The 23,500-nt window shown below is 36.0% G+C and overlaps 1 protein-coding gene across 4 annotated transcripts in view; it reads left to right on the forward strand.

Moving 5' to 3' along the window:
* MGAT5 (alpha-1,6-mannosylglycoprotein 6-beta-N-acetylglucosaminyltransferase) overlaps positions 1–23,500 on the forward strand; it is a 419,199-nt gene that overhangs the window by 387,881 nt on the left and 7,818 nt on the right. For all 4 annotated transcript variants that reach the window (XM_074215044.1, XM_074215045.1, XM_074215043.1 and 1 more), the window contains 2 exons: positions 2,404–2,478; positions 9,355–9,512. In XM_074215044.1, the coding sequence (XP_074071145.1) occupies positions 2,404–2,478; positions 9,355–9,512 (233 nt within the window). The remainder of the gene's footprint in view (positions 1–2,403; positions 2,479–9,354; positions 9,513–23,500) is intronic.

The raw sequence follows: 23,500 nt of genomic DNA on the forward strand, positions 1-23,500 counted from the left end.
ATCTACAGTATGTAGAATTAGAGCCAAGGCAGCATTTGAAGCTCTCTTTCCCCCACTCTATCTCTCATCCTATTTCCCCACTTAAGAATTGCTTCCATTGATTGTAAGAGGCTTTTGGTCTTACAGGGTCCCTATATTAAATATGATTGTCCCTACCCAGGAGCTGATAATGTAGTGAAGTGTTATCAGATCTACCTTGATCCCTCATCGTGGAATGCAGGTAACCAGGGCTCTAGAAGGCAGAGTGTAAGCTTGGGCAGGTCTTCAGATTCTGGAAAGGATTCCAGTGAGTCCCAGAAACAGTCTTTGTTTTCTTCCCAGGGAGCAACCTCTTCCCTTCAGCTCAGTACAGCTCAGTCTCATCCCTGAGTTGGTCAGAGCAGAATAAATTTTTTCAGTTACAGCATCAGCTCTTAGAGACCACATACTAAGATGTAAAAGGATTAAAATGTATTTTGGTAGAGGAATTGCCCACACTGATGCAATCACACCAGATTTTCAGATTGAAACCATTATCAACTAATGAGATAGTGGGCATGACCTGGGCTTAAAACCAGAAGGACTAAGGTTCAGGTATCATCTCTGACATCTCCAAGGCTATGTGACCTTATATAAGATACTTAATCTCTCCAAATTTCTAATCAGAAATAGCCAAGAACATATATTGACCTGCAGTGATGGAGAGGATTTCCTCACTTCGAGTTCTCTCTACAGTGAAATCAGAGGATCAATCCATTATCAACTAATACCATTGGGGAATAGCTGCCACTCAATGAAAAGTGAGACTTTGCTAGTCCAAAGAGCTTCACTTGAGCAAAGAGTAGTGGACGTGGCTGTTGGGGAAAATTCCATGAGATGATCCCTGATAAATTCATGGAAAAAGAGTGTGTTCACCTAACAGAGAGAAGGTGGAGGAGGTGGGTTTTTTTTTTGGGGGGGGGGCAGGTTAAGAGGAACTTTAATGTTTGTCTGTTGTGACTCAGACATGCTTCCAATAACCAGTGCTGACCAGAATCTAGGAAGGTCTGGTTAGTAAAGAATGAATTCCTCTCTTTAGTCCTACAGTTAGTAACTGCATCTGTTTCAGGGAATATGACTATATTTCTTTTTCTCTATAAAGGTGGATCTCTTTTAGAGTATCATCATTGGTATATCTAGAACACTCTTCAAAGGAGTATTATATATATATATTCAATGTTTCAGGAATAAATGACTCTTTTTTTGTTTGTTTTTGTTTGATAGGAAAATTGCCACAGTTAACAACTTTTAATACTTTGTAATGGCCAGAAAACAGTTAGTGCATACTGATCATATTTTTTAGGCTAGGGCTTTGTCTGGGTAGAGAATAGAAGGAATATTTCTCAGATTCAGTGTGTCAAACTAAGCTTTTTGAGTTAATAAACTTCACTACTGTGTTCCTTTTGGGATAGGAGAAAAGGATTCTGCATTTTAGAGCTTGTTTTAGGCCCATAACTAGATTTTTCTGGCCACATTGAAGGTGGTTTTTATCAGTTTGTGTAGTTGTAGAAAAAGATTGCCCACAGCAAAGTGTGCTAAAACCTGTGAATGAGTGAGTGAATGAGTCCTCTATTACAGAGACTTTTTCTTTTTGGTCTTTGTATGAACCTCTTGGTAGAGATCTGTTGGATTGTGAAAAGTTTTAATGGCTAACAGTAAAATGTAAATACAATTCTTTAAAAGAAAAAATGTAATAGCTAATATGAAGGACCATCTCTGATATATAGAGGACATTTTAGAAGGTATGTGGAAATAACAGAATATCTTCCAAGTACTTTTTAGCTCTTTAGAGATACACAATCCAGAAATAGGAGTTCTACTATGAAAATCCCTGGTTTGATCCCACAGTGCTAGATATAATTCCCATATTCATACCACATCCTGACAAACAGAACACTTTCCTGTGAATTAAAATTTTAACAAGACATTTCATGGGCAGCATAATATAATAATAATGCAAAACCGTGAAAAGTAAGAAAACTTGAACTTGATATGGTTATATTGTAGCATTTTTATTAGTAGAATTAACATCCCAAGTTGGCCCAAATATTTGCCCTACAAACTGACCATTAGGATATAATGTAAAAGCTACCAGATCTTAGATGGAAACATAAGAATCTGTTCTTCTGACCTGAAGGTCGTATTTGTTAAAGCATCTGGAATTGAAACAAAAGGGTTAGATTTCCTAGTGGTCAATTCAAAACTTAGTTTTTATTAACTTTCTGAAATGAACAAGAGGCAGGAATCTTCTTTAGAACATCATGATAGTCATGATCAAAGCAACAATTGATAGACACAATTAAATCTGAGATCACTGCCAATTCATTGGATAAAATAAGGGAATAGGGTCTTCCTACAATGAAATAATCCTTCCTATTTTAACAGATTGAACCTTATATGCCGTATGAGTTCACATGTGAAGGGATGCTCCAAAGGATGAATGCATTTATTGAGAAACAGGTAAGTCTCTTTAGAAACATCTCTTCCTTGTTAGTTTTACTGTTTCATTTAAGTTCAATCACAGGATTTTCAACAAGAGCAAAGAAAACATGCTATTGATCCTCTTGGTGCTCTAATGAGCAGAGAAAATGGATGAATGTTATATGAAGCTGAAAGTGAGTTCTTTTGCTAATTATCCAAACAAGTGATTTTTTTTTCCAAATTGAGAGGATTTATGTCTGTTGAAGATCACTCCTAGGAATAGGGATAAGGATAGGGTCTGGAGTTTTACCTGTCATTTCACTGGGAGAGGGAAATTGTCTACCAATGGAGGTCAGCACCTTCTATATACTCACATTCTTCATCTTAAAACTGTTTTTTTCCTTTGGGTCTGATAGGTGGCGTAGTGGATAGAGCACTGGCCCTGGAGTCAGGAGTACCTGAGTTCAAATCTGGCCTCAAACACTTAATAATTACCTAGCTGTGTGGCCTTGGGCAAGCCACTTAACCTCATCCATTGCCTTGCAAAAAACCTTAAAAAAAACTTTTAATAACTCTTTTTAAAGAACTTTTAAACTTAAATACAAAATAAGAAAAGAAAAAATATTGTCATGTGCACAGCAGAACGTGAGAGAAATCAAAATATAAAGCAATATATAATAAATACTACACATTGTATAAAGAATTTCCATCTTTTCTTTGCTTCCTTGTAGGTTTTCTTTTGTTCTAGAGCTAGGGTTCTTAAACATTTTTGTGGGTCTTGGACCCCTTTGGCAATCTGGTATAGTCTGTGGTCCACTTTTCAGAAACATTTTTAATTGAATAAAATGAAACGTAATAAAATTACAAAGGAAGCCAATTATATTGAAATATAATTTTTGAAACATTTATTTTTAAATGAGTTTAAAAATCTAGATTAACATATTCTATCTTGCCTGTCTTAAAGAGGCTAAATGAAGGTGGGAAACCAGAATGGGGAGATTTAAGGAAAAACTTTTTAGGGGTAGCTAGGTGGCACAGTGGATACAGCACTGGCCTTGGAGTCAGGAGTACCTGAGTTCAAATTCAGCCTCAAGACACTTAATTACCTACCTGTGTGGCCTTGGGCAAGTCACTTAACACCATTTGCCTTATAAAAACCTAAAAAACAAATATTTTTTTAATTGTTTATAAAAGTAGTGGATATACTATTGGTATTGTATTCAGGAGAATTTGAGTTCAAATCTCATCTCAAAAACTTAATCTGTTTCCCTCTGCTTCAGTTTCCTTAAATGTAAAATGGATAGAGTATTAATACTATTCAGAGTTATTGTAAGGATAAAATGAGATAATATTTATAAAGTGTTTTTTAAATATTTAAAGTATATCGTCTGAGGAAAGACTAGACAACATGGGCCCTGGATAGCTGAATAACTTTGTAGGCCAAAAGAGGAAGAGGACAGGAGTCTCATCCAGATTATATAGTCTGAGGAAAGAGTAGACAACATGGGCCCTGGATAGTTGAATAACTTTCTAGGCCAAAAGAGGAAGAGGACAGGATCCAGATTATCTTTCAAGATCACTTAGTGTTCCAGGTGATTCTGTGAAATACTTAAAAGGTGAGAACCCCTCAGTCAGCCAAAACGTGTTCATCAAACAGTTAAAGAAAGATGAGGGCTGGGATAATGCAGGTATGTATCCTGTGGATTCTGCCTAACATGCAGTCAAGTGAACTTGGATTTGTTTTAAAAATTCCAGAATTATGACACTATTGTTTTATCTTTAAACTTGACTGAGAATTTCTTTAAGATAAATAAAAGGAAATGCTCTCTTATATAACAGATAGTAAACTTGAGGAATTCTTACCTGTTGTATGGAGTATTGGGCTGATTTGGGATGATATTTCTAGATATTTCTAGAATGCTTATTTTTCAAATATTAGTAACAGTGCTAAAACCAGAGACAATCTTGGGATATCGTTCAAGTAGTTATTGACTCTTGATTTCTACAGCTTAGGGACTGAAAGGAAACTCTACCCCACCCCCACCCCCAAGCTTCCCAAGTAGCCTTCTGGTAGGGATGTTAATGAATCATAACCCCAAGAGAAGCAGCAGGAGGGAAAGGGAGAAGAGCAAAAATTCTAGTTTACAAATGAGATAATCAGTCCTTGAGTAATCAATAGTAAGCCAGGATACTTTAGAGTTTTAATCAGAAGTTGTCCTATAATTAGAGGGGAAAAAGTCATAATTCCTTAAAACTGTAAAGAGGGATGAAAATGAAGACAGATAGAAACATGCAGACTCATGAACACCCAAGAAAGCTTTGTACCCTGAGGAGGTGACTAGAAGATAAAGGGCTCATGTAACATTGAGCTATAAAATCCCAGTACAGTTTTAATTAAATTGAACTACAGTGTTGGAAGCTGTGTGTTGCATGGCATATATTTTACTGTTAGTTCTGCCTTGCTCCAAGACATATTTTAAGTTTGCCTATCATTGTTCACCCTGATTAGAGTAAATTGTAATTAATAACACTGATCAAATTTGAGGAAGCAGTTAGGTAGGATAGAACAAATGCAACCCAAACCTAACAGACCTAGGTGAAAGACCAATGGGGAAGAAGTTTTATAATTAGAGCCATCGTGTGAAGCCTTTCCTTTTTTCTTTCTTACTTTACTTGATTTAAATTGCATCCTATTTTAAAATCAGCTCGCTTGAAAACCAGGGGAGCTTAGTGCCATAGTGAAAATCCCCCTAATCCAAGATTAAGAAAGAGTTCTTTTACTTTCTAATCCGAATTAGTATACTTCTAATCAATGTTTTAATATTCTCTCTATTGAGAAAAAAAGGACAGACATTTCTTTAAAGTCAAATAGTGTGGCCGGTCTTTGTAACAAAATAATTAATAGAACATTGATGTACATCATTAATTAACAGTGAATTATTTTATTAAATATTCAAACAAAATGTAATTTAATGGAATTTTGGTGGCTTGAAAGCCGTAACATAGTGACCAAGTTACAATCAGCCTAAATAGGAAAAGACTCTCATTGAGAGCCATCTATGAGCAGTGAGCAAATGTAAACATAAAAACAAGCCTGGTAAATGAATCTTGTCCTTTTCTCTTGTCTGATAGATGGAAAAGAAGAGAGAAAGGTTTGGATAATGTTAAAGATTTAACAAATCGTTGGACTTTATCAACTTGTTTCAAATGTAGAAATAATGATGGTGATGATGATGATAATACAACACATCCATATTGCTTTTTTAAAATAATAAATATTATTATTATATTATATATTAATATATATTATTTAAAAATAATCCAAACCCTGACTTGTCATCTCAGTGCATCCTTGATGATAAGGAGATTGAATAACATAGCATAGATGAAACAATACAAACCCATCCCACTACTAGAAAGCAGTTGCGAGGGCTATTATGTATTAACAGTTGTCAACAGTGTCATAGTATAATATGAGTTGTATAAAAATTACTAACTCAGATTTATTTTTTATTTTTATTTTTATTTTTATTTTTTTGCAAGGCAGTGGGACTTGCCCAAGGCCACACAGCTAGGTAAATCAGTCTGAGGCTAGATTTGAACTCAGGTACTCCTGACCCCAGGGCCGGTGCTCTATCCACTAGGCCACCTAGCTGCCCTCAAATTTATCTTGTAACATTTGTTACTGTGAAATTTGTGTTACGTTAGGTTTGACTAACAGCTCATAGAGGTTGTTTGTTCTGAATATTGCTTCTCTTGTCACCTACAATTATGAAATATTTCTTTTTTTAAGAAAGATTTTATTTTGAGTTTTATAATTTTTCCCCCATTCTTGCTTCCCCCCCCCCACAGAAGGCATTCTGTTAGTCTTTACATTGGTTCCAATGTTATACAGTGATCTCAGTTGAATGTGATGACAGAGAAATCATATTCTTAAGTAAGAAAAATAAAGCATGAGATAGTAAAATTACATAATAATAGAACTTTTTTTCTAATTTGAAGGTAATAGTCTTTGGTCTTTGTTCAAAGTCCCTAACTCTTTCTCTGAATACAGATGATATTCTCCATTGCAAATAGCCCAATATTGTCCCTGGTTGTTGCACTGAAGGAATGAGCAAGTCCGTCAAGGTTGATCATCACCCCCATGTTGCTGTTACGGTGTTCTGGTTCTGCTCATCTTGCTCAGCATCAGTTCATGCAAATCTTTCAAGGCTAATTTTGAAATTTTCACTGATTAATAAATACATCACTAAATACAACTCAAAGAAGAGATGAGAACAATTAACTGAAATAGCATTAGACAGGAACTTTGCATCACATGTTCCAATTAACTCTTTAGTTACATTATATAGATCATAAGTATTAGTAGAAAGCTTAGAGATGACCTACTCCAACTTTTCATTTTTTATATAAGGAAGTTAGAGGTCTAGAAAAGTCAGAGGCTGATATGAAAGCAGCTGCTTTAGAGTGGGATCTGGAATATCACTCAGTTATAATGCCTTACCTTTAAAAAAATGGCTATTCTCAAGGTCCTCAAATATTAAAGGAATTGATTCTATATCTTATATTACAAAAGGTAATAGTTCCAATTTACAGTGAAAAAACTAGAGTAGAGAGAGAAGCACACAATCAGAACTAGTTAGAACTAGTTAGAACCCAGATCTGCTAACCCTCAGCCTCATTTCCACTGCCTTGCAGTAGTGTAAAAATTAAACCTTCCCTTCAAATAGTCTTTCTCCAAGGAAGCTTGTATTTCACAAGTGAAGTAGGCTACCATTTATATGGTCTCTGTTTACAAGTAGACTTTCTGATTAGATGAGGGGTCATTCAAAAATCTCTACCCTCATTTTTACTTTTTCCAATCAAACTTGAAGGAATAGATGATGCCATTGGGATGATTAACAAATCCAATATCTTAAAAGGGGGTTTTGAGGGGTAAGGATGGATGGACAGAAACAACAGGATAAAATGAGCCTTAATGGTTCCATTTTACTGAATGACTGATTCTTGATTTAAAGAGTGGTCCTTGATTCATTAACATTAATTTGCTGGAGGGCTGACTATCAATTGAGGAATGGCTGAACAAATTATGGTATAAGACTGTAACAGTCTACTATTATGCCCTGTAAAATGACAAAAGGGTAGTTTCAGAAAAACTTGGGAAGATTAGATATACTGATACAGAATGAAATAAACATAAACAAGAGGATAGCATTGTTAAAAAGCCAATTAACTTAGAAAGAATTAGAAATTTGTATCAACACAATGATCAGCCATAACTATAGAGGACTGATGATGAAACATGCTACCCACCTTATGGGAATTTGTTCTGTTTAATTATGAATATTTATCATAAGGTTTTTATTTTAATTTTTTGCAGGGGAGAGATAAGAATAGAAGGAAGTAAATACCTGTTAATTTTTTAAATTTTCCTTAAAAAACACTAAGAAATTATGTGACTTAAAAATATGCCTACCCATGCAGATGAATGTTAAAAAAAAACTATCATAACATGTAGTAGGAAAAATAAAATAAATTATCAATTGAAAAACAAAACAAAAAAAACTAACCAGGTAGATCATCTTGCATTTTTAGTTTGGGATCATATAATGTTGTTCTGGAATTAGGAAACAATAAAAATGGAAGCAGATATAAGATTCCTGAGAGTGCCACTTACTATAATTGCTCCATAAAGATTAATTACAAAGCCTGTGTTAGCATCTTCTTAGCAAAGAGCACAGTGAAGTATTAATTCTTTTCTTCCTTTCCCTTTCCTAAACATTTGTGTTTTGTGTGTGTGTGTGTGTGTGTGTGTGTGTATCAGAATCTTTCTCCCCACCTTCACTTATTTTCTTATTTTCCTTCCTTCCACACCTGTGGTCTAAGTTGTAGATAAAGGTTCTGAGATCTGTCTGACCTCATCCCCAGAGAGACAGAGAGGTACTGTTCTCCCCTACATTTTCTCTTCATCTGTGATATTGAGAGATAAACTCCATGATTTATCTGCAAAATTGAGCTTTTACACTTATCAGTTTTCACCTAGGATGGCCTTAGAGTTGCCATTCTAATCTCCTTCATGCAGAGTCAGAGGCCAACAAATAGAAAAGAAAGACATAGTCTTGCCTTTGCTACCAACATAATTCTTTAGTGGAATCTGTTTTGGCTAGTAATTTCGTTTTAAGTACTTTCATTGCAATAAATAAATCTGTTGAAGTTACTAAATTATCCATTTTCCAAGGAGTGCAGTGCAGCTAAGTGACACAGTAAATAGAGTACTGGGCCTGAATCAGAAAGATCTGAATCTAAATTTGACCTCAAGACAGCTGTGTGACCCTGGGCAAGTAACTTAACTCTTTTTGCCTCAATTTCCTCATCTGTAAAATGAACTGGAGAAGGAAATGGCAAACCATTCCAGTCTCTTTGCCAAGAAAACCACAAATACAGTCACAAAGAGTGAACTGAACAATATTTAGAGTTGTTTCATTATCTAAATAACCTTTGGTTGAGTAATGTATTCATTTTTGATTGCAGTCTTCTTGAAGGAAGGAATTGTCTCATCTACACTTTTAGTGTTTCCTTTAGTACAAATAGATATTTAATAAATGCTTATTGATTGATTTCTTCCCTCTTTCCCTTAATCAATATTTATTAAACTTTAAGTATGTATAAGTCACTATTTTAGGTATTGATAGAGCTACAAAGGTCAAAAAGATTCAGTCTCTGGCTTGAAGTAGCTTTCATTCCAATAGGAGAGATCACATGAATGCATATAAAATAAAACAGAATACTATTAAATGCAGAAGAGAGGTAGAGAATGATTCCAAGTAGGGAATGATCATTTCTGACTAGATTCTAGGTTCCAGAAAAGGTGACATTTGAGCAGAGTGTTAACTCATTGCTTACTTGTTGTTATAGGATTTCTGTCATGGACAAGTTATGTGGCCACCCCTTAGTGCTCTGCAGGTGAAGCTCTCCGAACCTGGGAAATCATGCAAGCAAGTCTGCCAAGAAAACCAACTCATCTGTGAGCCGTCTTTCTTCCAACACCTCAACAAGGACAAGGATGTGCTGAAGTAAGTGCCAAGCAGAGAAATCAGACTCTGGTTGGGAATGCTGTGCCAGCTGCCTGGTAGTCGAGCCCAACAGTCTGGTTACTTATTTTTTAAATAAATACCTCCTATCATGTCCAAGTTTAGTTTAGAACCATGAGTACCTGCTGATTCCTAGTTCTGTACCTGTTGAGCAAAGGAGGAGAATGGGAGGAAGGAACAGCGAGATTTCCACCTCCACTCCCAAAATAGCTATTTTTTATTTTTATCTGGGCTGAAATCATACACTATTCTTATGACATTTAGTGAGGTTCTGTTTTGTGATTGTTTTTTATTTACCTTGCTAGAGGCTGAGCTCATGATCATTTTTAGTTTGTAATATTTTTGCATCTGTATTGTGGGAACCAAGATAGATGAGGATTCATGAATTCAAAACAGGAGATAGGCTCCTTTCAGATGCGAATAGAGCATGCTAAAGTGATTTAGCTGTCCAAAAGGTTCAGGGACCTCAAACTTTTAAGGAAGGGAAAAAGAGGAGTCCAGAAAATGTCCCTCATCCATCTCTGAACTCCATCATTGCACTTTCTGCTGAACTGATATGTTTCTAGCTATTAGGTAAGGCTTATGTTTCCCCTGGCTCAAGAACATATAGTGACAGTACTCTCTACCCAGTAGGCACTTAATAAATATTTTTACTGAATGAATGAATGTCACACTAGGTAGCTCTAGTGAAATTACTTCTACTTTGGGATTCATTCCTCATGCCCACCCCCAGCAATATCAAAACTCTCTCTTTAAGGTCTAGCTCATAAGGATTGCTTAGTCAGGAATCCTTTTTTACCCTCATTATCATTAAAAAGACTTTCTCTCTGCTAAAAAAAAATCACGTATAAATAATAAAACATTGTGATCACAATTGCAGATCTACAATCTACATTGTCTGTCATAGCATAGCACTTTAGAGGAAATTTAAATATTCAAGTAAAGACTCACCTTATCTGTTTTTCATTCCCTGGTTTAAAACAATTCTATGTCTGTCATTCACCTTGCAAATCTCATGATATTCAAGTGTTAGAACACTTTTTTCTTCCTTTGTTTTTATATAGAAAGAATTTGAAGTATCTTAACCTCTGGGAAAGTTCTATTGAGCAGAGATTTGGGTGATGCTGATTTATTTTTCCTTTCTTTGCATAATGGAGTCAAGGCTAAAAAGCTATATTCTGTTTTTCCAAAAAAAAAAAAAAAACCACCACAATCAGAAGAAATCATTTCAATCTCATACCCCTGTTCTTTGGGCATAAATTAATGAATTATGTATGTTGAGAGTTTGTTTGATATTCCCTGGGGCCTCTGCTGGGGGTTAGGGCACATTAGACAATGATAATGTAATAATGAGGACATCAGGCATCAATTCTGTCATTATAAAGTCCCTGAAATGACCAACCTTTGACTCCTTTTCAGTGTGTCTCTTGAGTCGTTAGATCATACAAAAGGATTTCTTCATCCAAGTACATTTATTGAATACTTGATCATGTGATGCCCTTGCTAAGTATAAGCATTGCACAAAAAGTGATAGAAGTCTGGCACAGTTTCTTCCCTCTCAGAGCCTACAGTCAAAGTATATTGACAAAGGCAGGCTGGCAAACATATTATACACAAACAGCAAACTAAAAACATTCTACAAACGTGTATAAATCATGAGTTTTCTCATTTATTTAGAGTGAGTTAAATTTCCCAAACATTTAAATATCTACTGCATACAAAACACAAGGGAATACAAAGGTAAATGAGAAGATCCTGCACAATGCTAATAGTGACTTTAAATATGTAAATAACTATAATTCTAAATATAATGATATAAGTGTATGAAGAGATGTTTGCAATTATTGAAAGAGAGAAAAACCAAAGGGGAAAAGTACAGCACTTCTTGGAAGAACCAAAGCCCTAAAGCACCAAATTTCAATAATTACATATTGTACAAAGAGGGAATAAACATAAGGAACAGCATAAGCAAAAGTATGAGTTGAGAAACTTGAGATGTGTAAGGAACAATGACTTCCATTTTGACCAGAGTATGTGATATATGATAGAGGAAAGCTTCTTAAGGGCAGGGACATTTTTGCCTTTTTTATTTTTTGTATCCCCAGAGCTTAGCACAAGGCTGGCAAATTGTAAGCACTTATTAAATGTTTACTGGGTGATTATATCAAACTGGAGAGGAAGTTTGAAGTCAGATGGTAGAGAAGCTTAACAGTTTATCTAGTATGTAGAGGAAAATATCAAAATATTTTTAAGCAAAATATCCACCCCTTCCTCTTTCTCTCTCACTAACTCCCTGTCCTATTTTCCTCTCTCTAAGCTTTGTAACTTCATTCTACTCTGTTTCTTCTCAGTCTCAGTCAGGGCACAGCCTGGAAGGACATCTGTCTTTTCAGGGCCACCAAGCCCAAAAGGGGAATCACCTCAAAAGTTCCTCTCTCACCAGTTGCCTATACGTCCTTTTCTGGCTCTTCTTGCCTTTTCATATTTTCCATAAGTGTGTCCACCTGAAGATAGCAACCCCCTTTTTATCCATTGCAATAATTCTCTCAGTAGAGCAAGAGAAAGGGATACAAAGATCCCAATATAACAAGATTTATCTTATTCTCCCAGAGGGTCCATTATTGTTCAAAGTCAGAGACCAGTACCTAACCAGCAGACTCAGTGATAGAAGGATTTGATGGTAGGCAAGCCAGTTGGGCTAAGACTATGTGAATGGGGCCAACAAAACCCCAAGTCTGCTTCTGTGTTTGTTAAAAGACTAAAATGAATGCTAATGTTTGTAATAAAGCTGTTTTAAATTAATTTTCTTTCCAAATGAGCCTTTTTTTGAATAGCTTATTCATGCATTGGTGAATGCTGACAGTGTTGTACCAAGTTATCTAGATTCTTTTGAAAATTTTCTCTGAATATAGGTAATCCTGAATCCATATTCATAGGCATTATTTTGTCTGAACTACTCCTTTCTTTTTTTCTTCTTTGAATTAGTTCCTACAACTTTTGGCACTCCAGGCAAACCTTCCATTATTTTTTAGTTCAGAGATAAGCCATTTTCAAATTCTTAGAGTCTTCTTTTTTCTCAGGCACAGCCTAACCCTGCCATTATGAGCCCATTACACAATATAATATAATAATAAGATCATTAATTTAGAGTTGGAAGGGAACAAAGAGGTCATTTAATCCAACCTCTTCATTTTACAGATGAAGAAACTGAGACCCACATTATACAGACATTAAGTGTCAGAGGTAGGATTTGAAAACATATCCTCAAAGTCCAAACCTATTAGCCTTTTTTTAGTGCAGCCTGCTGCTTCTGAATATATAGTGATCAATGAATTCAGTAATATCAGTTTCTTTCCTATAATGACAAACCTCTCCTATTACTTTCCATTATTATAGGCACCATAACTATTTCATACCAGTTTTTCAACAGTACTTATTATTTCATATATTCTTTGTAAAACACTGGTCCAGGTACTTCAGGGAGCATAGAAGTATTAAGTCAGAGCCTCTTACCATAAGAAACTTATATTTTCTCTGGTGTGGGGAAACACATTTTATTATTTTTCAATGATGCCTTACCCATTCAGATCCTCTTGAAGATACTTAATTCTTTCTCTCAAAGAATAAAATGTGGGAGATGAGATCAACCTGACTAAGTCTTACTACGGGTCAGTAAACAAGTTTTTCTCTTCCAGGGACAAAAAAATTAATAGGATAGAGAGACACAAAGAAATGACAGTGGAATCAAGGCCTGTTTTCCTGGATTAAAGGTTAAGAGAAATAGAAATATCATTTAAGGTGTGAACAGACATTATGTTGATCACCTGTCAATGGGCACATTCAGAGTCTCTGCTTTTAAAGTTTTTTGAGCCTCATTCACTTTGTTATAATGTCAGGGAATGGTTGCTAGCTTAGTCACTGCTAGCCTAACTTTATTTTAGCACTTTGGATTATCTCTCCTTCATGCTTCATTTAAACATGAAAGACTCTTAGATCTAGTCTTGGCTTTAATGACTCAAATGAAGTCCAGTTGGTTCTATTATTAAATGTGTTTCAAAAGTGTGAGTCTAATGTGATTGATGTATTAGGGAACATTTTGACTATAAGATAAATTTTGAATTCTACATTGATTTCTTTTGTAAGGAACAGGAAGTATACTAAACACTGTCACTTTACAATAGCACAAAAGCTGAAATACATTTCCACAAGTAAACTTCAGGGTTTTTTCCCAAGGTACAATACCATATTTGACTTTTTTCATATTGGCTGGTAAAGTAGGAGCTTATAGGCAAAGAAGGACTGGTCCACACCACTCATTCCCTTTTGCTTTGGTCTCAACCTTGTGTGAGGAGTTGTAGGCCAACCAAAAAGGCTGGGGGTCCTGTGGAACATAGTATTTTTGTATTTTTTTTTAGGTTTTTGCAAGGCAAATGGGGTTAAGTGGCTTGCACAAGGCCCCACAGCTAGGTAATTATTTAGTGTCTGAGACCAGATTTGAACCCAGGTACTCCTGACTCCAAGGCCGGTGCTTTATCCACTACGCCACCTAGCCACCCTATTTTTGTATTTCTTAAGCATTTAACATGTATAAAACTGTGCTGTCATTTTTTACTAAATTCCTACCCTTTTTTTGTATATGTCACTGACAAAATTTTTGAGTGTTGTGCCCCTCTATTTATTTTGTAAACTTTATGGTTTATATTGCATAGTACAGTTCTATTTAGGCTCACATATGTCTCATTATAACAGAACTGTCTGTAGTTTGAAGTTGTTATTTGTCTTTCTGGAAGAGGACCATGACATCAGGGAGGTTATGCCATGGTGTGCAAGTGAATTGGATTTAAGTGAAAGAGGTCTGTGAAGAGTCACCTGCCTCACTTTCTCCTTCAGAGTCATCTGGGTCCAGGGACCAGATATAGATCAGTACCACTGGAGATGACGTTGCCCTTTTTAAGATGGCTTTTAACAGGTTTAAATTTTGAAAGAGGTAATATTCAGTGATAAAGACTAGGTAAGAAATGAGATCGAGAAAGAAAACTAATGAGAAAAATCACTAACCCCACTGTCTCATAAATATCCTCATCTATAAAAAATAAAGGGTGTAGATGAATTATTCTGTTGTGCCTCAATAGCTTGCATTCCTATCATTCCATGGAAAAGGACAAAAAGGTCAGTGATTCCATTTGACACCAAGCACATACCAGTTTCCTTATAGAACAGCCCAACCCTAGCCTAGAACAACAGTATTCAAAAATCATTGGAGCACATGACACATGAAACACATTGAGAACATTATCATGTCAAAAAAATTCTATTTAATGATCATTTACTGAACTAAGAATGTTATCCATTCTTCTTTCTATTAAATTATGTGTTCTCCCTCTTCCCCTTCAAAATTACTTTCTTTTGGAAGCCTTCTCTAATTAATCCTCTAATCCCTCTAAACACTTATCTATAATATCATCCAGCTGTCTTATTTTTTCCTATACCAGAGTATCATACATGCACATAATGAATGTATCTTTAAATTTTTGAAAGACAATAAGAGATTAGACTTATTTCATTTGGCCCCAAAGATAGATGTAGATAGGCAGATTTTTATTCAGTAGATAGGCAGATTTTTATTCAGTATGAGAAAAAAAAAATCTCCAACAATCCAGTGCAATCCGAATGTTGAAATAGGCTTCCTCAAAAAGTGGTGGGTGAGAATGTCATAGGTAGATAACTGTATGTCAAGAATGCTATAGAGGGCAATTTTGCTTCAGTTATGGATTGGATTACAGTTCCTTTTTAATATTTGATATTCTTTGATGACATTAATATATGCATTTGGCAATAATATGTGTCCACATAAAAGCCTTGCTACCTGCAGAATATAGCTCTAAGTGCACTGTCCAAGTTCAGAGACTGTTTCAAAAACATTCAAAATTAAACAAAATGCCAAGAGACTTCGAAAGTGGATTTGTAAAAATACAGTTCCAGAGTTCTTCTAACTTGAGTAAAGCAGAATTTAAAAAGTTGTGACCTCATCAGAAAGCATTTAGGAAAACATTTTAAGCTGTGAGATTTTTGCTTTGGTGAATTAAGCTACTGGACTAGTTTTGACTTATTTACTTTGTAAGGAATTTTTTTATTCTATTTAAGTGAATGTAGAGTTAATGGTCATAACAATCAATGGACCTAAATGGTCTTCCAAAATTGTACAGAACATACTTGATTATTTGTGATTAGACCAGTTTTCCATATATATAGCTACCTTGGGCTTCCACAATATGTTTCTGATTTATATGAAAGTATTTGATGAAGGCTTCTTGATGGTCATTAGATTTTTAAGCTATGATTTTCATTTTGGATATGTGTGTTGAGGTGCCTCTCTTGGTAGCAATGTCCAGTAAGTATGTTGGCATTGTAAAACTAGGGCTCAAGAAGGACATGAAGACCTGCCATATCATCATCTGCATAATGATGATAACTGAACCTATGGAATTAATCATCCATGGGATGGTATTTGGGGACCTAGCAATAGGCTAGGGAATGAAGAGAAGAGGACCCAGAGTTGTGTCCGAGATATATCCATGCTCAGGGAGTGAGTCATGAATGGTGACACCCCCCCCCAAGGCAACAGAGAGGAAGAAATCAGACAAGTGGGATGAGAACAAGGAAAAGTAAAAGCTGAAGCTGAAAAATTGTCCAGTAGAATGTAAACTCCTTGAGGGTGGAGACTTTTCATTTGAGTCTCTAGAGCCCTAGCATCTTGAACCTATTGTTTAATCAAGTCAAAAGCTACAGGTCAGGAAGGGTAAGAACTGAGAAAAGATGTTTGAATTTATCGACTAAGAGATCACTAGTCATCTTAGAGAGAGGTTTTAGTTTAATAGCATGTCAGAAGCTCATTGAAAGGGGCTAAGAGGGGCGGCTAGGTGGTGTAGTGGATAAAGCACCGGCCCTGGAGTCAGGAGTACCTGGGTTCAAATCCGGTTTCAGACACTTAATAATTACCTAGCTATGTGGCCTTGGGCAAGCCACTTAACCCTGTTTGCCTTGAAAAAAAAAAAACCTAAAAAAAGGGGGGGCTAAGAAGTGAATTGGAACTGTGGGATTTGAGGCAAGATTTTCATATCCCCCTTATATACATTATCTCATTTGAATTCCTTACTTTCTAACTTACCCCAGTAGCTTTTACCTAATATTCAGGCTAATCTTATTCAATACCAGTCCATAATGATGACAAGATTACTGTGGTAGAAAGAGAAACTCTAAGTAAGAAGAGTTGAATTGTAGTCTTGATTTTTCCACTGTGTTTTGTACTGTCATTCACCCTTTGGGCCTTGATTTTCTTATGTATAAAATCAGGAGCTAGAATAGTCTCTCAGGTCCCTTCTTCCAATGCCAGTATTCTGTGACATGGATAAATCAGGAACATGTGAGAATAAGAGTATTTCTGCCATAGTGGCAGGATGATGTATTTAAGTTATTGTGAAGGAAGTGAGGCTTGAGCAGAATTTGGAAGGAGAGGCAAGTAATTTAATGGAGATAAATAGGAAAGACATGGCAAGGAAGGAAAGGTGCCTGAAATATTTCTTTAGAGCTTGGCAAGAGCTCAGGAGGAGCCAGCAAGAAGAAATCTACTAGGAATGTAAGGACTTGATGAAGAAGGGAATGATGAAGGCATTGGGGGGAAATGTTTGCCAGAGGCCTTTGAAGTCCATGATAAGTTTCTCTTTAATAGTGGAAAGTCATTTGAAGATAGTCCAAAATGGCCTAGTATAACTGTGGAAGAAGACAATCATTTCTGTGCAATATAGGATAGATAGGAGGGAATAGAGAGAGCTTGGAGACTAGAAGGAGTCAAATGTCTAAGTCTAGAATCAGATGTGATCATAGAGACTCAGACTAACTTAATTATGGGAATGAAGAAGAAATGGATAAATCATAGAAATTATTCAAAGAAAGAATCCACAAAGGACTACTTCACTAGACATAGAATTTCCCAATCCTGAAGGACTTCAAAGTCTGAATAGATGCCTACATTTTATCAATGCATTCGTGCTACAGCTATGGATTGAAATAGTTGAACTCTGTTTCCTTCACACTAGTATTCTGTGATCAGAAAAGAAGTAGTATGGCATGGTAAAAATGATGAAGAACTGACCTCTGAGTCAGAAAGGATCAAAATTAAACATTAATTATTAACATGAATATTCCATTGACTCATTATGTTTGTGTTACCCTGAACAAATGATTTAGCCTTTCAGATTCTAGGAAACTAAGACCAGGGGTCCACAAATTAAAAGTCAAATCCAGTTGACCCTCTATTTTTGTATGGCCTACATGCTACAGTAACTTTCTTAGCTTGGGGCTGTACAAAACAGTTGGTGCCACTAGATATGACCCTTAGGGCCATAGTTTGCTGATGCTAGCTCTAAGACTATAAATGTTCAAAGAAGGTACCATCCTGTACTACCAAAGATTTCTTCATTGAGAGAGTTACCTATATCAACATCATATTTCCAATCACTAGTCCCTATCCTTTTGTCAGCAGAACATAAGGTCTGACAGTTGCAACCAAGTCAGAAAGATTTCAATTACAGGTCTTAGATAGATAGATCAATGATAGATCATAGATCCCCTTGTCCTAGGGAGCAGCCTGGCTAAATTGAGAAAGGATCATGTCTAGATCAGCCAAAAGATGATAGATTTTCAGCCTTGGCACCTCAGAGCATCCATTGGAGAAGGGAATTTCCACACTGATGAAATATCAATTTATTGAAGTATGGGAATAACTATTAAATGACAAAGGGCTGAAACTCAGCTGACCAATTTCAACTAAGCACTTTAGGGTTTGCTCTGCTTTAGTGACTATGAGACATACATAAGTAGTGTAAGAAATGTCTTGTGACAAATTGCGTATCCCTGGACAGTAAGGTTTAGTGGGAAAAATATAATGGATTTGAAATCAGAAGACTTGCTACAAACTCTGATTTTGCTACTTACAACCAAGTCATTTAATCAATTAATTCAAATGCAACCATCCCTATTCTCAAATAGTGTCACATACACACAGATCATCTACACATGTACATATATACTAAATAAATATAAATTTAAAAACTAGAAATGTCTGAGATTAAATGCAATGTAGTTAGGGACAGAGGACACTAGCAATTGGGATAAGGAAAGGCTTAATGTTAAAAGTGCTCAAACTTAAAAGAATCTTAAAGGAAGTGAAGAGTGGAGGTGAGGAGTCCTTAGACTTTGGTTACCTGATGTTTAAAATGAAAATGAACAGATAAATTAAGATTTTTCTCAGCACTCACTTTCCATAAGTCTTTGGTCCCTGCCCTCAAGGATTTTCAAATTTAGTAGGGAATACTAATGTGGATGAAACAGCATAAAACTATATGACCAACCATATGTAATTAAATTCCCATGCCATACAGACTATAAGTGGTATGGGAACTCAGAGATTAATGAAGATTCAAGCAATTTTTATTGAATGAATGAATTGAATGAGTGAAGTAGATCTTGAAAATTAGTAAATCTTAGAAAAACCTGGAAAGGCTTGCATGAAATAATGAAGAATGAAATGAGCAGTATCAGGAAAACATTGTATATAATAAGAGCAACATTGTTTTAAAAATGACTGAGTAAATAAGTCATTTTGACTATTATAAGTATCCAAATTAACTGTGAAAGATATAGGAAGAAAGATATTATCTACATCCAGAGAAAGAAAAGATAAAAAGAAATATCTTAAATGGTTTTACACACACATACATATATGTGTCTAATGGTAGTCATCTCTAGAGTAGGGGAGAGAAAATAGAAATTTATATGTTAAATATTATTTATTTAAATGGAATAGCAAGTTATACATAATAGAAAAGAAAAAAAGTAAGATTTGTATAAGCAGAGGGAAGAAATGATAGAGTATTCTTCACAAGGGAAACAATGTGAATGAAGCCATATTCTTGGGACTGTGAAACCAAAATGATCTCTAGCCACTGAACATCACTCTTCCCAGCACTGGTTCCCAGTGGTTGATATGAGTCAGTCTCATCTCATGCTTGTAAATTACTGAGAAGTACAGGCTAAAAGTTCTTGTGATTTGCCTCTTCTTGTACTACAGGGTAGGAAACAAGTGGTATTATCAGATGTTTGAGTACTCTTTTGTTTTTCTAAGAACAGTTAAAGGTAATCTAAATGCCATTGTCTCAAAAAACCCCAGCTCCAGGAATATAGCCTCTGACCCACAGGGATTTCTGATCATGACCTCTGGGGGATGGCCCAGAAAGAGTATATTTTTCAGAGGCTTCAAGGAATAGATTGTATACTGGGGGGAAAGTGCATGAGAGTAAGCATATGAGAATGCTGAAAGGCAGGGATTCTAGGGGAAGTTCAGTGTACCTTGGACCCTAAGTATGGCTCTACTTGACTCCCTGAGTGTCTTAAGTGAAGCAATTTAACCTTTCTGTGTTTTAGTTGCCTCATCAGAATGATGATTTAAGTGCTCTGTTAAATGATAGAGTCCTTAGGAAGATACATGAGATAGTAAGTGCAAGGAGTTCTTAAACAGTTGCTAATATAGATAGGAGAGAGGTTGAATGGTGGTGAGTTATCTAGTCAAACATAAAGTCTTATTCACAAGAATCACTGCAGACATTTAACATTATTGTACATTGTCCCTGTGAACTTCTCCATTATGTCCATAATGGAGATATAAACTGCTTTGTAATCATTTTTATTAATTATCTTATCACTATTTCGGTTGCATGATTATCATCTGCTATCATCATTGTTTTGCGGTGTGATTTTGAAATCCAGCTGCCTTAATCTTAGGAAACAGCATTCCTGATACTGAGATCTCCAACTCAGAACTTTCCTCAATGCTGTGTTCAGATTCTAAACCATGAAACCAGGTGGTAGATGACACCAGGAAATAGTGAGGTCGTTCCAGTACTTCCAACAACTAAATTACTTTGGATGGTGTCCAAGACAAACCCATGTTAATAAAGACTCCCACAGTAAGGCAGGATGTGTCATAGATAATGAAATCCCAATGCAGTAGACTGAATCAAACTTGAGTAAAGTAACTATTTCTTGGGGCACCACCCATTAGATTTAAATTTCACCCATATAGATTTATTATCTGGCCTACAAGTCTAGTACTAAAAGGTTATCTAAGCCTTGAACTGATTCCAGATGGGTGGGTCCCAGGCTTCAGGCTCCACATTGAAGCCACTTCTTTCTAGATATCTTTTCCCTCAGAGAAGGAGTCATTTAATCTTTTTGAATTCACTAATGCTTATATGCCCACTGACTCATCATTTTGGCCAAATTGAGGGCAAAGGCAGTAATATACGATAGTGGGAAAAATACTGGATTCAAGAACACTGAATCTAAGTCTTGGATTCAAATTCTCCTCTGTTATTTATTACCTATGGAATCTTAGACTAGTTATTTAACTTCCCCGAGGCCGTGGTTGTTGTTTGTTGCTGTTGTTGTTGTTGTTGTTGTTGTTGTTAAAATAAAGGGAGAAATCTATATAGCTATCCAATCCCCTGTAACTCTTCAATAAGTCCTTCTCTTGTTGGGCTAGGTTGGAGAGAGATTCAGAGACAAAACTACCAAAAACGAATCACCTTCATACCTTCCATCTCTGGGTAATCTTCAGGGGTGAGAGATGCTTTTAGGCCCTCTCTTTCCATCTTAACCATTCATAAAGAGAGGGAAAAAAAATCCAGGCTCAGAAGCTAATAGGAATCCACTGTGATTTGCATGGTCCATGGAGTCTTAGACATTCTTTTCCCTTTTTTAGGAAATCAGTAAAACACATTCTTCCTCTCCAATTCCCCCATAATGTTTGACCTTTATTCTCCTTGACCTTCTGAGGTTGAAAGTGTTGGAAATTTAAAAGAAGTCACAAACCCTAGTTTGGAACTTTACACAACAGCAACTTAGAGATATCCTCTGGAGAATGTCCCTATCTCTCTTAATTACCACAAGCTAACTGAGCTGGGTTTCTTTAACTTGGTAGAGGATTCTTAGGAGTGAATGTACAGTCCTTAACTATAAGCAATTAGACTTTCCAGTGTGGTGGAGCAGGAGTGAGTTTTGCCAGTGTTGAAGAGATGATAGCCCAACCATGTGGTGGCATATATTTTGGAAATACTTAACATTGGAGCAAAGCATCATAGCGTTGTTTTGAAAGTAACAATGGGAAAGCCCCAAACACTTGCTATACTAAGTAGAAATCAGTGGTTATACTAATTTTTTACCCAATACTTTTCCCATAGAATATTATAGGCATTGGGACAGGATAAGTAAGATACACAAGAATGAATCACAATAATGTAGTCAGGAAAAGGGCCTGGGCTGGTGATTTCACTTATGTAGTGGAATTCTCAGGTGAGAAAACAGCTATTAGAGCAGGTCAGCACATTCTCTATAATTCATCCTCTTCTAGTTGCCTCGAACATTGAGAGGTTAAGTGACTTGTGCCAGATCCAGGATGTGCTGGAGCCAGCTCAAAACAATTAGTTAATTTTCAGTGTGAACATTTACACCTGGGAAATCACCAAATGCTACAAATCAAGACTTGATTTATTGTTTTGCCAATTGTCTAGACTTAATGGAGTGTTAATGATGAAGATTAAACTAAAAAGTTTCTCCTGAATATTTTTGGAGGAAGATCATGTTGTTACATGTTATTTACCAACACACTCCTTGACCGTGGTCATATAGCTGGGATTTCCTGACTTTCAAAACAGCTCTCTACTACCTTGATGTTTCTATATTGTAATACATATATTTATGTGTATGTGTATACTTATAGGGAAGTTAGGTGGTGGATAGAGTGCCAGACCCAGATTCAGGAAGACCTGAGTTCAAATGTGACCTCAGACACTTCCTAAACTGTGTGAGCCTGGGCAAGTCATTTAAACCTATTTGCCTTTATTTCCTTATTCATAAAATGAGAAGGAAATGACACCAGGCATTTGATACTTAATAACTGTGTGACCTTGGACAAGTCATTTAGCCCCATTGCCATGCCAAAAAAAAAAGGAAAGAAAAATATGGGGCAGCTAGTGACTCAGTAGGTAGAGGACCAACACTGGAATTAGGAAGATCTGAGTTCAAATCCAGCCTCAGACATTCACTAGCTATTTGACTTTGGGCAAGTCACAAAGAGTTGAACAAAAACAAAAAAGTACCTGCTATGTGCCAACCTTGCTCAGCCTGGTAGTGTTCAGTTTTGAATGGAGGGATACAAATGCTAGATAAAAAACAGATATTTCTCTCAAGAAGTTTATAGTTTTGTAGGAAGATGAGACCTACATACATCTGAACACACATAGATGGGATCAATGCATAGCCTTAAGTTCATTCATAAGTTATAAAATGAAGCACCACAGGAAGTATAAGGAAGAAATCAAAGCAGGCTTCTTGGAGGGGGTAGCATTTCAGAATTAGGCTGTAGAGGAAAGGCGGGACTTTGAGAGGTTGAAAGGAGGAGGCAGGACATTTGAAGTTTTAGGAATAGTTTGAGCGAAGACTCAGAAGACTGTTAGCGAAGTGAGTGATTCTACATTTGTGGCTAAACTAAAATTATTCTTGCCCCTCTGAATTTCAAATAAGTGAAATTTTACTATAGTTCATATGTTTAATAAAAGAACATGACATGCTTTCTTGCTTCCTAGAATGTCCCACTGTGTTCACTGTTGGTCAGCATAGCCAAAATGTCTTTAATAACAAAGTCTTTCTGATCATATTATTTGATAATGTCCAGCATCAAGCTACCAAATGGCAACTGATAACAATTTCAGAAATGTTGAATTGTGTTTAGAATCAACATTTTAGTTGTTTTATTGACTTTGAGCTTTGACCAACTCTGTAGCCAGGCCCCTCACTAGAGGGTTTAAACGTTCCTTACAGATCATCTGATCCAGCCTCCTCTCTTTAAAAATGGA

This window comes from Macrotis lagotis, chromosome 1 (genome assembly GCF_037893015.1).
Source record: "Macrotis lagotis isolate mMagLag1 chromosome 1, bilby.v1.9.chrom.fasta, whole genome shotgun sequence".
In the NCBI taxonomy this organism is placed as follows: domain Eukaryota; kingdom Metazoa; phylum Chordata; class Mammalia; order Peramelemorphia; family Peramelidae; genus Macrotis; species Macrotis lagotis.